The sequence below is a fragment of the Gopherus evgoodei genome, unplaced genomic scaffold, assembly GCF_007399415.2.
Source record: "Gopherus evgoodei ecotype Sinaloan lineage unplaced genomic scaffold, rGopEvg1_v1.p scaffold_41_arrow_ctg1, whole genome shotgun sequence".
Classification (NCBI taxonomy): domain Eukaryota; kingdom Metazoa; phylum Chordata; order Testudines; family Testudinidae; genus Gopherus; species Gopherus evgoodei.
This window is the reverse complement of record NW_022060062.1, coordinates 1178760-1194970: the sequence shown is the minus strand read 5'-3', so window position 1 is coordinate 1194970 and position 16211 is coordinate 1178760. Positions and strand designations below refer to the sequence as shown.

General features: G+C 44.2%; 1 protein-coding gene across 1 annotated transcript in view; it reads left to right on the top strand.

The window, feature by feature from the left end:
- Positions 1-10389, top strand: part of LOC115642559 (fibroblast growth factor receptor 3-like) — a 28089-nt gene extending 17700 nt beyond the window's left edge. Inside the window, exons 10-16 of the mRNA XM_030546185.1 lie at positions 1835-2022; positions 3407-3529; positions 4228-4298; positions 4971-5108; positions 6954-7059; positions 7355-7473; positions 9192-10389. Coding sequence (XP_030402045.1) covers positions 1835-2022; positions 3407-3529; positions 4228-4298; positions 4971-5108; positions 6954-7059; positions 7355-7447 — 719 coding nt within the window. The 3' untranslated portion in view covers positions 7448-7473; positions 9192-10389. The remainder of the gene's footprint in view (positions 1-1834; positions 2023-3406; positions 3530-4227; positions 4299-4970; positions 5109-6953; positions 7060-7354; positions 7474-9191) is intronic.
- The last annotated feature ends 5822 nt before the right edge of the window (positions 10390-16211 follow it).

Below are 16211 nucleotides of genomic sequence, written 5' to 3'. Positions count from 1 at the left end.
AATTTCATCCCATTAAGCTGTTCGAGTTTGGCTTCTACCTCGGATGTGATAATATCTACCTCCATATCCTCATTCCCATTTGTCATCCTACCATTATCCCTAAGCTCCTCATTAGCCTCATTAAAGACTGAGGCAAAGTATTTGTTTAGATATTGGGCCATGCCTAGATTATCCTTAACCTCCACTCCATCCTCAGTGTTTAGCGGCCTCACTTCTTCTTTCTTTGTTTTCTTCTTATTTATATGGCTATAGAAGCTTTTACTATTGGTTTTAATTCCCTTTGCAAGGTCCAACTCTACATGGCTTTTGGCCTTTCTCACTTTATCCCTACATGTTCTGACCTCAATAAGGTAGCTTTCCTTGCTGATCACTCCCGTCTTCCACTCCTTGTAGGCTTTCTGATTTTTCTTAATCACCTCTCTGAGATGCTTGCTCATCCAGCTTGGTCTACAACTCCTGCCTATGAATTTTTTCCCCTTTCTTGGGATGCAGGGTTCTGATAGTTTCTGCAACTTTGACTTGAAGTAGTTCCAGGCCTCCTCTGTCTTTAGATCCACAAGTTCTTCAGTCTAATCCACTTCCCTAACTAATTTCCTTAATTCTTTAAAGTTAGCCCTTTTGAAATCAAAAACCCTAGTCCCAGATCTATTTTTGTTTATCCTTCCATCTAGTTTGAACTGAATTAGCTCATGATCACGTGAACCAAGGTTGTCCCCTACAACCATTTCGTCTGTGAGGTACTCAGTACTCACTAAAACCAACTCTAAAATGGCATCCCCTTTTGTTGGTTCTTCAACTACTTGGTGAAGGAATCCATCAGCTATTGCATCCAGAAAAATCTGAGCCCAATTATGATAACTAGCACTTGTCCTCCAGTCCATATCCAGGAAGTAAAAGTCTCCCATGATCACACAATTCCCATTAGTGTTTACTTCATTAAAACATTAAAGAGGTCTCTATCCATATCCAAATCAGATCCCAACAGTCTGTAGCACACCCCAAGCACTATTTCAGGGGAGGCTCTAGTAGCTTGCTTCCCCAATATTATTTTTACCCAGACAGACTCTATCTTATCCATTCCATCCCTTCTTATTTCTTTACAGTTAACCTCATCATTGACATACAATGCTACTCCACTCTACCTTTGCCTTTATTTCTGTCTTTCCTAAACAGCACATAGCCTTCAGTACCTGTACTCCAGTCATGACTATTACTCCACCATGTTTCTGTTAGCCCTATAATATCCGGTTTCACTTTCTGCACCAGTAGCTCTAGTTCCTTCATTTTTTTACCTAAGCTCCTCGCATTAGTGTACAAACATCTTATTTTTTGCCATTTGGCTTCACTAACATTCTTTACCCAGTTAGGCACAGACATTCTACCACCAGTATCAACTATTAGACTGGTATAACACTATCCTTCCTCCTTATGTCCATTCTTCTACCCGCAGCTGTATTCTTTCTTGCTTTGTTTTCTTCCCTCTCAATGTTATATTCTGGCGTGGAGATTACCTGGACGTCGCCCCCAAATTCCTAGTTAAAGCTCTCTTAATCAGTTGTGCACCAGCCTCCATGCTAGAAATCTATTTCCCTCCCTACTTAGGTGAAGTCCAGCCCAAGAGAACAGTCTTCCACCCATGAATGCTTCCCAGTGACCATACATCCCAAAGCCCTCCTTATAGCACCACTGCCTGAGCCATCTGTTGAGCGCCATAATGTCACCTCACCACCTCTTTCCCTTTCAGTAAAATGAGGCTAGTGACTCTCACTCCGCTTTGCAAGGCGCTTTGTAATTATGATGTAACAGCCAGATTGTGACTGTTTTTTGTTGGCAGGCCCACTTTACATTCTGGTAGAATATGCGTCAAAAGGGAACTTGCAGGAATATCTCCAGGATCGTCGGCCGCCCGACATATTTTCACTCTACTCCTGCAAGCTGCCGGAAGAGCAGTTAACATTTAAAGATTTAGTCTCGTGCGCCTACCAGGTGTCCTGTGGCATGGAGTATTTGGCGTCTCAGAAAGTGAGTTGAGTGACTTGGAGTCTGTTGTTATTTATCACGTACATAAACATACGTGTCATGTGATAGGTGTGCACAGTGCATTATGGGCAAATATATGACTGGGTTCTGCCTTTAAGAGCCTACAAGTACAGGAATTATTTTTTTTCAGTAAGAAATGCGTTGGTGCTTGCAAAGAAGCATTGTTAAGGGACCTAGAAGTCCATTTGTGTATGATCACATCCATTTATGAGCGATTTAGCTGGGTGCCCCTTTGCTGTAATCAAGAATCCAACAGTAAGTGTGTGAACAGTTTGGCAATACTTGGACACTGCACAGTCCGTATGAAAGGCAGACCTCAGTTGCGTGTTTTCAGTGAGCAAATACAAATGTCACACAACAGAAACGTCTAAATGCAGAAGTAATTGACTTTCAGATGTCCGACCCTCGGTCAATCTCAGCCACTAGCCAAAGGTGGCCACGGTCAGATTTAGAGCCATGCTGTGCTGTACGCTGCATCTTGGTGGTGTCAGTATGACAGCAAAATTGAAAGTCACTTTGAGAGAGAATCTCATCTCAGACAATAGAATCAGGAGCCTCTGTGGCTCCTTTTCAGAAATGCTGAAAGTGCAGAGCATCAAGGCTGAGGCAGAGACACAGCCTGTGACAAACATTCGTTTGTTAGAAGAGCAGTATCTCTGCTAAGTTACCAGGTGAACATAGACTCCCTTTGAGTTAGCCCAGCGAGGGATTTGGCCCATTCATAACAAGACCTGACACTTACATAGAGCTATCCATGGGCTCCGAAAGCACTTTGCAAACATTGGACCTGACACTAGTCTCACACTTGCTACTCTGGAGTTACTCCTGATTTATACTGACGTAAGCAATTGGACAATCAGGTCCATTTTACAGATAGGGAATCTGGGACATTAGTTTATACACAGTGAGTCAGTCGTAGAGCAGGGAATCAAATCCTAGTGTCTTGATTCCCATTGCCCTCCTGTAAGTAAACCGTTGGCCCAGACTCTCCTCCCTTGTGGTGGCAGCTTGGTGTACAGTCCTGGGATCTAGCCGATCTCCAGTCCGAGTCTCCTGTCCTGAGAGAGCAGATGAGGAAGCACTGCTGGCTTGCCTCTGGAGGGGTGTGTGTGTGTGTGTGTGTGTGTGTGTGTGTGTGTGTGTGTGTGTGTGTGTGTGTGTGTGTGTGTGTGTGTGTGTGTGTGTGTGTGTGCGCGCGCTAAGAAGCAGTTTGCCTGAGACTGCATGTGGCAGCGATGATCTAAAGGGCGAAGAATTAAATGGTGCAGCTTTATTGGCTTTCAGGTAAATGTATCGGCACTTCATAAACCACGAATCATAAGCAGCTTAACAAGCCCATATTTATCTCCATGCTCACCTTTCACAGTGCATTCACCGAGACTTGGCAGCCAGGAATGTGTTAGTCACTGAAGACAATGTGATGAAAATAGCCAATTTCGGCCTAACCAGAGATGTTGGCGACGTCAGCTGTTACAAGAAAACAACCAGTGTGAGTACACAGCTGCCAAGTGCATGGGAGGTCCCAGTGGTGGAGGAGTCAGCAGCACACGCCCTTGGTCCACACCTTCTTTTTAAACAAATTACTGCATTGAGAAAAACATTTGGTCCTGATCCAGCAATTGGTAGCAGGCACACAGGCCCCTGTACCCACAAGGAGCCCTGTTGAGATCATTGATAGTCCTGCTGAAATGACAAGAACACCCCATTTGATTTCAGCGGGATCAGAGTGAAGCCATTGGGTGAATTCACTCTGTGGATTTCCCCCTACAGTTCAGACTAAACAGCATTTTTGCACTGAGTGAAATGATCTCTTCAAGCCAGCGAGGCCTGTATGTGTTGGTCCCACTCTATTTTGAAACGGTCCAGCCCCACAGCTGCGTTCGTACATGATGGATGCAGTTTTTCATGCAGAGATTTAAATGTCTTGATTCATTAAACCTGTCTTGGCAGTGAAATACAGCACGCAAGAGGGGGAGGGTATTTATAATGCAGATAGCAGTGAAAACCGGCGATCAAATGTTATTATCTGTTTTCATGTGGCCACTACTGCCTGCACAGTGATCAGGGAAGCAGATGTGGTTGCTAATGAAAATGTTTCAAACTGGATTAGAATAGAAGATTCAGATAGTGCCCTTGTGTCTGAGTGAATATGCTGATGGAACATTCCCTTTGTCTTCCTAATTACAGGGTCGGCTGCCTGTGAAATGGATAGCTCTGGAAGCATTGTTTGACGGGGTCTACACTCACCAGAGCGATGTGTAAGCATTATTTGTATTCTCTCTTCTGTAAATTTCACATGCTGTAGCTTCAGTGCTCCAAAATCGTAGTTTCAGCACACAGGTAATGCAGCAATGGACACGTCAGTTTACCTAAATTAGAGAGATAGAAAGAGATATACAATCTCTATTTTAAAAAAGAAAATGAAGGAGGCAAAATGCATTTTGAAAAAGTGGACTTTTAAATATAGCACAGCAGCAGTGCCAAGGCATTTAACATTAGACCTGTGCTGATTTTTGTTGAGTGTTTCTTCCAGTCTGGCCAGTGAAATAAGAGTTGTAAGAAGCAAGCTTTGATATCAGCTTGCACAGTGGCCTGTGGTTCCTAGCCTCTGATATAGTGAAGCTGGGCATGAATCATTGGATTTGTTCCATTCAGTGGAGCTGGTGGAAGACCTAACGAAGAGCCCGGGGTAATAAATGGGCTGTCACCTATCTGATTAAATGCTCATTTCAGTTTCAGACGTGGTGCCTGGGAGTTCTTTGCTAGTGAGTTGGATCAGCAGAGATCTCCAAGTAACTAGTGAAAATGGCCTAGGCAATTAGTCATGCTATTGACGGCTGTGTTAGCTGTGCACTGCACTGAAATAAAGCAAAAAAACAAACAAACTAAAAAACCTCACTGAATTTTAAACATCTTTCTTTGATTCCCAGCTGGTCTTTTGGAGTGCTGCTATGGGAGATCTTTACTTTCGGGGGGTCTCCATATCAGGGAATTCAAAGCAAGGAACTCTTCAAATTCTTAAAAGAAGGCAATCGGCTGGACAAGCCAGCAAACTGCACTCATGATCTGTAAGTGAGGGAGGGAGTAGCTTTATGGCCTCATTTCTAGAAACCGTGGCTGACGCACAAGTTTATTTTCCTTCTTAATTCAGTTTCTCCAGGGTGTGTGTGTATAAATATTGCTGCCCGTTCCTTTGTCTGACCCCCACTTACTACTGTTTAGCTGGTCCTGCTGTGCGATTGTCCGGCTGGCTCCAGATAGACTTACCAAGCCTGATGCATTTAGACTCATTACATCACTGACAGTCAAAATATGCAGCTACGCTTGCTATGCTTGGTCGATTCATGTCAACCCATGCCCAGCTCAGGTCTGTGGATTTGCCTAGTGAGGCTTAGGCATAAGCAGACTAAGCAGTTGCTTAGGTCCCCAAGCAGTATTTGTTGGGGTGGAGCAGGGGAAGAGGATAGTCCTTCTTTGAGCCCCCAATGGGCTAACACTGCCTCTGGTGACTTACCCTTAGAATGCAGCATTTCCTGTCTGATGTATTTGTCTGATTGCAGCAGTACTCCACTCCCGACATGTTGGTCACTGTGCAGACAAGAAACACTTTCTCTGGCCCTGAGACCATTGCTAGGAGGCCGGTTCTGAGCCTCTGAAAATGGCATCATTACATTTAGTTTCCTTCCTTGTTGTTTCAACTTCAATAACGCCCTAAACAAATGTGAATTAAGTAACATTTAATTACCTGTGTCTAACTCCAGTCAGTACGCTGGGACTGAGGCAGGACAAATCACTATTTGGTGAGTGTTGTGCTAGCAGTACTCCATTTTAAGCCTGTTGTCTCGCCATTCCCGGCTGTTGCCTTTTAACTCTTTCTTGGTCCAGTTGGCTTTGCCTGCTCCACACTGTGGACAAACTGTGGACAAACCTGCTGTAGGCAAAGCTTTCCCTGCTGTATGCTGGATTTCAGAGCAGACCAATCTGTATGAAAATGGTATTTGCTCTTGTTTCATAAGTGCTGCATCTCTGTGGGAGGACGCCCTCTCCTGTAAACATCATTGGTTCCTGCTTAAGGGAGAGGGCACTCAAGACCAACAGGGCCTGATGAATGTCCTTTTCCTCCTAGCAAAGTGACAGGGTGAGAGCCAGGCCTTAGCATTGTTTACCATACAAACCAGATTTCCGACTAGGACATTAGGGGCTTCTGTTTGGATAATCCAATGGCTTCCTATTCAAATATGACAATTTATGGCTAGCTTTGTGATTTGCTGGTCACCCACGTTATTGTAAAGGGGTGTGCATGCATGTCAAAGAAGTCGAAGTGTGAATTTCCTCCTCCTTGATTTCCCTTTGGGGCCTCTGGTCCTGCTGCCAAGACCATGAATGCTGGGGCTACATAGAGCACCAAGCCATTGGCAGCCTTAGGCCTATGCTCCCAATGCCATTGCCAAGGACTGTGTGATAGACAGCTACAGTGATAAAACTCCTGATAGACCCAGCTGCCTTTCTCAGTACTCTGTAGCCTGGGCTTTCCCTCACTCTTCACACCCAGTTTCCATACCTGCCCCTTTTGGGCTCTGGCACTGTGGGTTCCTAAGGCCCCGTGCTGGAGAGGTTTACCTAGGGGATCCCCTTTCTTTACTTCTGCTGCAGGCATACCAGCTGGGTTGTGTTATGCCCTGTACCAAGGCACAGACTGGTGGCTGTATCTGGGCTGGACAGTGGGTTCAGGCACAGAAGGAGCTGCATGTCTCACTTTGTTTAAAGCAATGCAAAAGAGTGGGGGCTGGTTCTGCCCCAGCAGGTGCATGGGCCAAAGCCTGGCTGTGTTGGGACATGTAGATCTGCACACGTGCTCTTCTCTCTCCCCCACCCCATCACAGGGAAGACCTCTTGCTCTTTGTTCTCCTCAGGTACATGATCATGAAGGAGTGCTGGCATGTAGTCCCATCGGAACGGCCAACCTTTACGCAGCTAGTGGAAGACCTGGATAGGGTCCTTACTGTAACAACAACTGATGTAAGTGTTTCTCTCTGGCTAAAGATCAGTCCTGAGCAGAGATGGGCTGAATCAGAACCCTGCAGTTGAGCTCTGGAGGTGGCTTGAAATTCAGACCTGGCCCCTATCTTTATAATTGGCTAAGCCAAAATCCCAGATCCCAAAACCCTCATGCTTTGGGAGTGTTCAAAACCCAGCTGTGGCATCCCCAGATCTAACCCTAATGCTTGTGGTAACTGAAAAGTGTTGCAGCATCATTAGCTATCTCTTCTCCCTCACCCCCGACCATGTAACCATGTGACTTTTCTCCTTGCAGGAATACCTTGACCTCTTCGTGCCATTTGAGCAGTATTCCCCTGCCCGCCAGGACACACACACAGCACCCACTCTTCGGGAGACTATTGTGTAATGAAGCCTCTTCTGTGAAACTGCTTGGTAATTCAAGAAGCTTTTTGTTGTTGAGCTGTAGAAGAGTTGTAGGGGTTTGGGGTTATTTTTTTCCCCATTTTGCTGTATAAGAAGTCTAAAAGCACTGTTTCTCCTGAAGGAACTACTCTCTAGCCAAGATGATTTGATATATATATATATATTTAACAAACAAACAAACACCTCCCTGTTAAATGTAGAGGTGCTGACTTCTGGACCTCCAGAAATGGATTATCGAGTGCCAAAGTTGCCATTCTGTGCCTGAAATATAAAGAAGAGGGGAAAAAAAAACCTTTCTTTTTCTGGGGAGGAGAAGTGTAAAGAACGTAGAAATTCTTTGCTTATGCAATCTGTTCATGAAGCTTTTTGGTGAAGCTGAAAAGACACATTGCCCGCAGGGATTAATATATTTATATAAATAGCTGTATTTTTGTTCGTTTTTTTTATAGTCGCTTGTTCATTACCCAGCTACTTAGAAAAAAAAATCCCCCTCACACACAGTCACAATCTCAACGGAGTTAATGATTTGGTGGCAAACAGCGGTTTGACTGTAATAGATCATAACCCTCTCTTGCACTTGGGCTGTGGGTGACTGGTGTATACAGAAGAGTCAGAACCTTCCAAACGGAAGGGCAAATGCATGAAAGTCATTGTAATGTGTTCATTTGGGGGTCATAGAGAGGAAAGCATCAAAGTGGTGGGTATAAAGGTACCACACGTCTCCAGGGAATTGCTAAATGATTAAATCAGAAGCAGAATTAGGGTATGTCTATACTACCCACCGGATCGGTGGGCAGCGATTGATCCAGCGGGGGTTGATTTATCACGTCTAGTCTAGACATGATAAATCAAGCCCCAAGCACTCTCCCATTGACTCCTGTACTCCTGCGCCGCGAGAGGCGCAGGCAGAGTCGACGGGGGAGTGGCAGCAGTCGACTCACTGCAGGGAAGTGAAGACGCTGCGGTGAGTAGATCTAAGTACGTCGACTTCAGTACGTTATTCATGTAGCTGAAGTTGCGTAACTTTGATCAATCCCCCCTCCTAGTGTAGACCAGGCCTTAGTCTCTGATCTTGCAACTTCTTGCACATAGCAGACTGTCCGTCCAGAGCCCTATTGTCTTCAGGGGGGCTTCATGTGAATGCAGTATTTTGCCAGTGTGCTGGATGCTGCAGGACCAGGCTCTAAGAATGTAACACTCACGCTCTTGAGATGGAGATTTGAGATTTTGGTTTTTGCTTTAAAGCCCAAGAGAAGCAGCTGTTTCAATACTTCTCCCCTTTCAAGCTAGCAGGTTGTCTTCATCCATCCACAGTGACTTGGAGAGAGAAATTACGGGTGCCTGTAGGCAAGAGCCTTTAACTTATATCAAAAAGATTTATTCCAGAGAATTGTGTATATATCTGTCTATCTATCTAAAAAAAGAATGTATAATATTAATGCAATGTAAAGCAGTACTGAGAGGGAAATCTCTCAAAATAAGAGCATTGCAATCTAGCATATACTGATCTGGGCAAAAGATTTTTTTTTTTTAATATCTTCACAGTTTTGTTTTAACAATTGTATCTTAACATGTATATTTGTAAATTTATAGACATTAACATGTCTGTTCATCGGTTGAAATAGCATAGCATTACTGTAAACTTTAAAATTTACTGCATTTAAGTTCTTTAACTTATTAAATATGGAGAAAAATAGATTAATCAAGTTTTTCTTTTGTGTTTACAGGAAATACTGAGAGACTATATAGATGTACATTCCTTTAACAAATTACATTTAATGTTATAAATATATATATATTTTTTTAAATTAGTTTAACCTGGATTGCAGTGAGCAAAGGTAAGTTTATTTTGCAATACATCATCAGTGGTTAAATCCAAACAAATAACAGAGAGACGATTTTTACATATTTGAAAATCTAAGGCCAAGAATTCTTCCATCAGTTTAACCACTAGGCATTAAGGAAGTGTGGGTGTTTTATTTTTCTATTTTTGAATGAAGGTATCTTTGAGGTTGATCTTAAAAACAAGTATGCGGCAAAGCTAAATGTTGACTTTGAATGATACTATTATTTATTTATTTTTCTCCTTGCCGGTATCATTGCATTGTCGGATTTAAGAAATAACACACTGGCCAAACAGCAAGAAGAGCCACATTCTTTATAGGGGAAGTACAATGATTGTATATCACTTTTAAGTCTAACGCATGCAAAAAATCCCAATAATGCCTAATTTACTGGACTTACCTTTTGTATGCTATTTATATGCCTCTGTGACAAACCACTGTTTCAAAGCACACTAACTTAAGAGGGGAACTTTAGTATGGACCAAGAAGGCATGGGGAGGTATTTTTGTGAGAAGATTTTAACTCTTTTACTAACACAAAGAGGCAAATATCATAATAACATGGTGGTTTGGTTTATTTTTTCTCCTGTGCATACGACATATCAGTGATTCAAAATAACAGGCTGACAGCATCTCACATTAGTATTATTTTTTAGCACCACAAGGCTCTTCTCATAAATGTAGTAATTTATACTTTGAGGTTATGTCAGTGGAAGTTCTTGAGAAAGTAGATTTCTATAGATTTGTTGGGGGGGGTTAATTAAAAGAAATGTTGGTATTTTCTTACAAATGTTTGCTAATTGTACATTCCAAGTACCTAAAGCATTAGGTTTCCCATTAAAAATGTACAAATTTGTGCATGATTTCAAATGTTATTAGATATTATAGATATATAATGTAGTGAGGTTTTTACAAGATGTATCTGTAGACTTGTTGACTTTAACATTTCTGATACAATGCTTATATAGTCTTATAGCCTGGACTGTTATCTTTTAAAGCTTTTAAAAAAAAATTCTGATTTTGTTGCATTTTATACTGTTGATGTTACAATCCACAGATTTGCACAATGTGAAATTTTTTTTTGTTGGTGAGCAACTTTATTGTTTGTTTGAATATTGTGTTTCCTTTCCTGACAGCTGCAACTGTCAAAGGTGTGAAATGAACACTAAATAAACTTATTCTGCTTTTGTTAACATGAAAAAAATGTTTTACCCAAAAATACAAATAAATGCGTTGTTGAATTTGTTTTTCCAGTTTCAATGGGTCTGTTCAACAATAAATCCTCTGTTTTCTAGTGTGTCTTTAGTGATTGTCATGGTAAAGAGACGTTGTATGGTGCTGCATTGTGATATTTATTTTACAGGCCTAGTCACCACCCAGATTTTGTGCAGCTATAACTGTTGTGGTTAGGGGAGCAATTTTTACCAATATCAGTTATTCCACTACAAGCCTTAGTCTACATGTAGCTGTAATGGCATATAAGTGCCGTATACTACTAAGAAGTTTATTCCTCTTCTTGTACTGGTACCTTTACAGCAATGTAACTTCATCCACAATGCGGGAGGGCGTGTGTGATGACAGATCATCTTTTCGGTGGAGATAAAGCCTTACTCAGTTAGTGAAATCCTAGCTTTACTGATGTCAACATGAGTTTTCCCATTAATATCAGTAGGGCCAGGATTTCCCCTAGCTAAGTAATATTTACTCCACTGGGTCAGTGATGCTACAGTGGTGTAAGATACGCTTCACTGTGTGTACAAATAGCAGTCTGGTCAGTGGAGTCATTGTTGTCATGGGTCCAATCCTGTTTTCCTTACCCAGGCAAAAATTGCATTGATTGTAATGGCAGTTGGCTTTAATGTGGACTACAGGTTTGGTGCATTTAGTGTTAAGTTTCATGAAAAAACTCAAGTATTCATGGAAGGTCCCAAGTGGCCTCAGCTCCCATTGAGTGAGAGATGAGGGAAATCCGACCTAGGTCTTCAAAGGTATTAGATGCCTAATTGCCACTGATTTCAGTGGGAGTTAGGATGCCTTTAAAGATCAAGGCCTCAGTACCGTGCAGGATCGGGCCCTGCTGCAGCCAGTCCTGCTGCCAGTGAAGGGCTGAGAGCCAGAGGGGGCCAATGTTTTGCTCTGTGTTGAGGTGTGGGTTAGGTTTTTGCATTAAGTTGCCCCTGGTGAGATTTAAAGCAGCTGGCCTATGTATGAGAAGCGTGGGCTGGACTTTAACTGTAATATCACAGCTCTAGAAGACCTAGGTTTCAGCTGCACAACTATCCAGACCTACTGGGCTACAGTCTGTATTTAACTTCATTTACAGGCTATGTCTACACTAGGGAACAGGTGTATTTTTAACGTATGTTACATTCCTTGTGTAGACAAGGCAGCTGTAGTTTTAGCGCTTTTGCCGGTCAATGGAAATGCTGCGGGGGGCGAGGGGGCGGTGGCAGCCAGTGAATACAAGGTGACACTTTTCAGAGTAGCAGCCGTGTTAGTCTGTATCTGCAAAAAGAACAGGAGGACTTGTGGCACCTTAGAGACTAACAAATTTATTGTAGCATAAGCTTTCATGGGCTACAGCTCACTTCATCAGACGCATGTAGTGGAAAATACAGAAGGAAAATATAGATATACACAGAGAACCTGAAACAATGGGTGTTACCATACACACTATAAGGAGAGTGATCAGTCAAGGTGAGCTGTTGTCAGCAAGAGAGAAAAAGAACTGTTTGTTGTGGTAATGAAAATGACCCATTTCCAGCACTTGACAAGGGGATGTAAGGAACGAGGGGCGGAGGGGAGGATAAGCATGGGGAAATAGTTTTACTTTGTGTAATGCCCCATCCACTCCGAGTCATTATTCAACCCTAATTTAATGATGTCCAATTTGCAAATTAATTCCAATTCAGCAGTCTCTCATTGGAGTCTGTTTTTGAAGTTTTTTTGTCGTAATATTGCGACTTTTAGGTCTGTAATCGAGTGCCAGGGCGATAGAAGTGTTCTGTGACTGGTTTTTGAATGTTATAATTCTTGACATCTGATTTGTGTCCATTTATTCTTTTACGTAGAGACTGTCCGGTTTGGCCAATGTACATGGCAGAGGGGCATTGCTGGCATATATCACATTGGTAGATGTGCAGGTGAACGAGCCTCTGATAGTGTGGCTGATGTGATTAGGTCCTATGATAGTATCTCCTGAATAGATATGTGCACAGAGTTGGCAACGGGCTTTGTTGCAGGGATCGGTTCCTGGGTTAGTGTTTTTGTTGTGTGGTGTGTGGTTGCTGGTGCGTATTTCCTTCAGGTTAAGGGGCTGTCTGTAAGTAAGGACTGGCCTGTCTCCCAAGATCTGTGAGAGTGCTGGATCGTCCTTCAGGATAGGTTGTAGATCCTTGATGATGCACTGGAGAGGTTTTAGTTGGGGGCTGAAGGTGCTATTGATCATGATATGGTCAATCTGGTTCTTATCTCTGCCACTTGAAGAACACCATGTCAGCTTGTGAATGTCACTATGTTTATATAGGGTTCCACTGATGACTAGGTCATTCATATTATAGAAATCAACAAGCTTTTCTCCATTTTCATTCATGGTGCCACACCCATGTCTTCCCAATGCTCTGTCATTGTTTGTGTTGTCCTTAACAAACCTTGGCATTAATGTCTCTCATAACAATAGTTAGGTCATGATGTGGTACTCTCTCTAACTTTGCCTGTAGTGTAAGGTAGAATTTGTCCTTCACTTCGTCACTGTCATTTGTCGGAGCATAGCACTGTCTCAGTCTGGCTCTCATAAATCCACTTTCTTGAGCGGTAACAGCTAATTTAGACCCCATAACATGTATAGTTGGGATTATGTTTTCCTATGTGCATTACTGTGCACTTACCAACATTTATCAGTTTTCTAGTATATTTTCTATATGGAAAATACTCTGTGACAAATGTATGGCTGGTCACAGCTGTTGAGGATTCAGAAAAACTTCAGAAGGATTTCACCCAGGAATTTACTTAGACCATTGGGCCTGCTCCTTCCTAGAAAATACTCCAAGGAGAAGGAGGCAGATGGTATCCACAGCTGTATCCTGTGCAACCCCCTGCAATGGAAACCCAAGGGTCCTTCTACCCTCCCACTTCACCACAACCTCTACGGTGTCAATTTCCATGCCCACGTGTATAGGGAAGAGGAGGATCAGTCCCACAGGAAAGAATATATGGGGAGGGGGAAATAATTGAGGATCAAGAAAAAATGAAGAGATGTGATCAACTCTTTAACACACACAAAACATTCATCGTGTTAAACACAGTTACAAGCCCATAAAATATGTCCCTCTTGGGACTTTTGTAGAACTGATGAATGAAATTGTTCTTAATTAATGTAATTTCTGTTTACCATTCACTACACTTGCCTACATTGTAACTTCTGTTCACTCTTTGCCATCCACTACACTTGTCTATATTGTAACTTCTGTTCACTGTTTGCCATATTGTAATTCAAACCCCATTTTAAAACGCTCACTCCATTTTGTAAAAGCTTCCTCCAACCTTCATTTTTGCAAAGCCTGCTGTAATCTTATTACTTTAGGTTAGATGTGTGACTGAGGTATGTATTGATGATGGAATCAACCTCCAGCCCCAGACTGTCCTGATGAAATAGAGTTCAAAGCCCACCGGCTGAAGATGTATACAAGAGCCCTAAGTAAGAAGAGTCCACCCTAAAAAGAAAAGGTACAATAGAAGAAAGATCAAAGCCAGGTGCCAGGCTGACAGTCACACCTGCAATTGACGGGTGATCAATCACCAAACCCAGAAGCAGCTTGACACAGCAAGACCTACAGACTCTGGATTCAAACTAAAGCCTACAAAAAGGATGGGTGAGATGGGAGACTTTGGAGGGTAACGTTCTGCTGCCAACATGGAAGGGCATCGGTGCAGGCCCAACAGGGACCCAGATCGTTCTTGTGCCCGGCTTTCCTGGCCAGTTAGCTGCCACAAGCTACGAACCCAAGCTGCAAAATCAAGCCATGAACTTAAGCTATCTTCAGGACTGGTAACTGTGCAGCAGCTGCAGAACATCTGGGGTGTGTGTGTGTAGGTATTAGGTATAACGTGTGTATAAGGATTAAGATATTAGTTATTGGTCATAAATCAAATTATCATAATAAATGTGGCATCTTTGTCTTGCCCCCTGAAAAGATCTTGTGTAGTTTTCTCTGTACAACACTTTTTCAGCTTAGCAATTGCTGGAGGTGCCAATGAGGTGAGGCCATTTGAAAGCAAATGAAGGCTGGGAGCCTGCCCTTGACAGTGTCCGGTTGTAATGGAGTGGGGACTGTCTGTGTGGGGGTGAGAGAGACGGGGAGGACTTTAGGTGGGGGACAGGACCTAAGCCTGTAACCTGAGCCAGGTGGGCGGGAGGGGTGTCAGCACCTTTTGCCGGGAAGCAGGACAAAGGAAGGGAGGAGGAAGGGGCCTGCTGGGGGGAGTTAGTTCAGTTTCAGTTTTGGGCTGGGTGGTAGGAATTCAGGGTATACTAAGCTGGGATCCAAGTACCCTGAACCCCCAGAAGGACTCGACTGAGGGGTCCTGACTGTGCCTACAAGTTCTGCTGTAACCTGCATTCCTGTTGTCCAATAAACCTTCCATTTTACTGGCTGGCTGAGAGTCACTGTGAGTCCCAGGAAGAGGGGTGCAGGCCCAGACTCCCCCACACTCCGTGACACCGGTTGCTTCAGTGGTACCAAGAGACTTTTAGTCTTTCATCTTAAATGTGACCCGCTGATCAAACACATTGGGTTTGTGCCATTTCCTGATGCATGAAAGCCTGCAAGGGTTCAGGGACCACATAAAAGCTTTCCCCTCTCCATGAGAAATCTCTGACTCATCAGGTCTCCAGTCCGCTCTTTGGCGGGTCTCTCTGGTTTGGGAAGTTTATCAGCCTTTCACTGAAGCCCTGTGCCAGGGCTTTCTCCGAAAGGCTGGAATTAGGTATCAACCAAACACAGTTTCTCTCTGGATTGTGAACTGCACCCTCTCTAGTATATTTATTCCCAGTAGCACCCACAAAATGCTAGGAAGTTTCCAAACATGCAGAAAGCTGCAAGTCCTGTGCTGCCTGGATGAGCTGACGCTCAGACGCCTCATGGGGAGACTGGAAGCCAAGTTGCCTTACTCCGCTGTAAAAGGGATGGATTCTGCTGCAGCGGGCAGGATTGCCTTCTGACTCTCAAGCTAGTCAGGTCAGGTGTCTCTATAGCAGGCCCCAAGCCGCACCTGTGCCAGCTCTCCCATGGCCACTGCAATTCCAGGGACATGGTATCCTGAATGCAAAAACAGCCCATGGGCCCTGGGGGCATGCATACAGGAGCCTATGGCCAGGTCCCCAGGGGTGCACATGAGGGGAGGGGGCACACATACAGTCCCCAAGGAGCTGGATGATACACACAGTGGGAAGGGGCATACAAGGGCCCCCAAGGGTACACACACAGGGCCACAGGGGCAGAGGATGCACATGGTCTGAGGGGTCACACACATGGTCCCTGGGGGGACACATGGGAGATGAGGAGCACACACAAGGTCTCCGAGACGAAGGGAGGGGAGCACACAGGTCCCCGGGGGTGAAGACTGCACTTGGGGGGGGGTTCACATGGGGGGAGGGGGATGCATGTGGGGGGAGGGGCACGCACAACCCCCCCAGGGAGTGGGGGGTGCACGTGGGGGAAAGGGGGATACACGTGGGGGGAGGGGCACGCACACGTCCCCCCAGGGAGCGGGGGGTGCACATGGGGGGAGGAAGGGGATGCACGTGGGGGGGAGGGTGTGCACAGACCCCTCCAGGGAGTGGGGGGTGCACGTGGGGGCAGGAGGGTGATGCATGTGGGGGGTGGGGCGCGCACAGGCCCCCCCA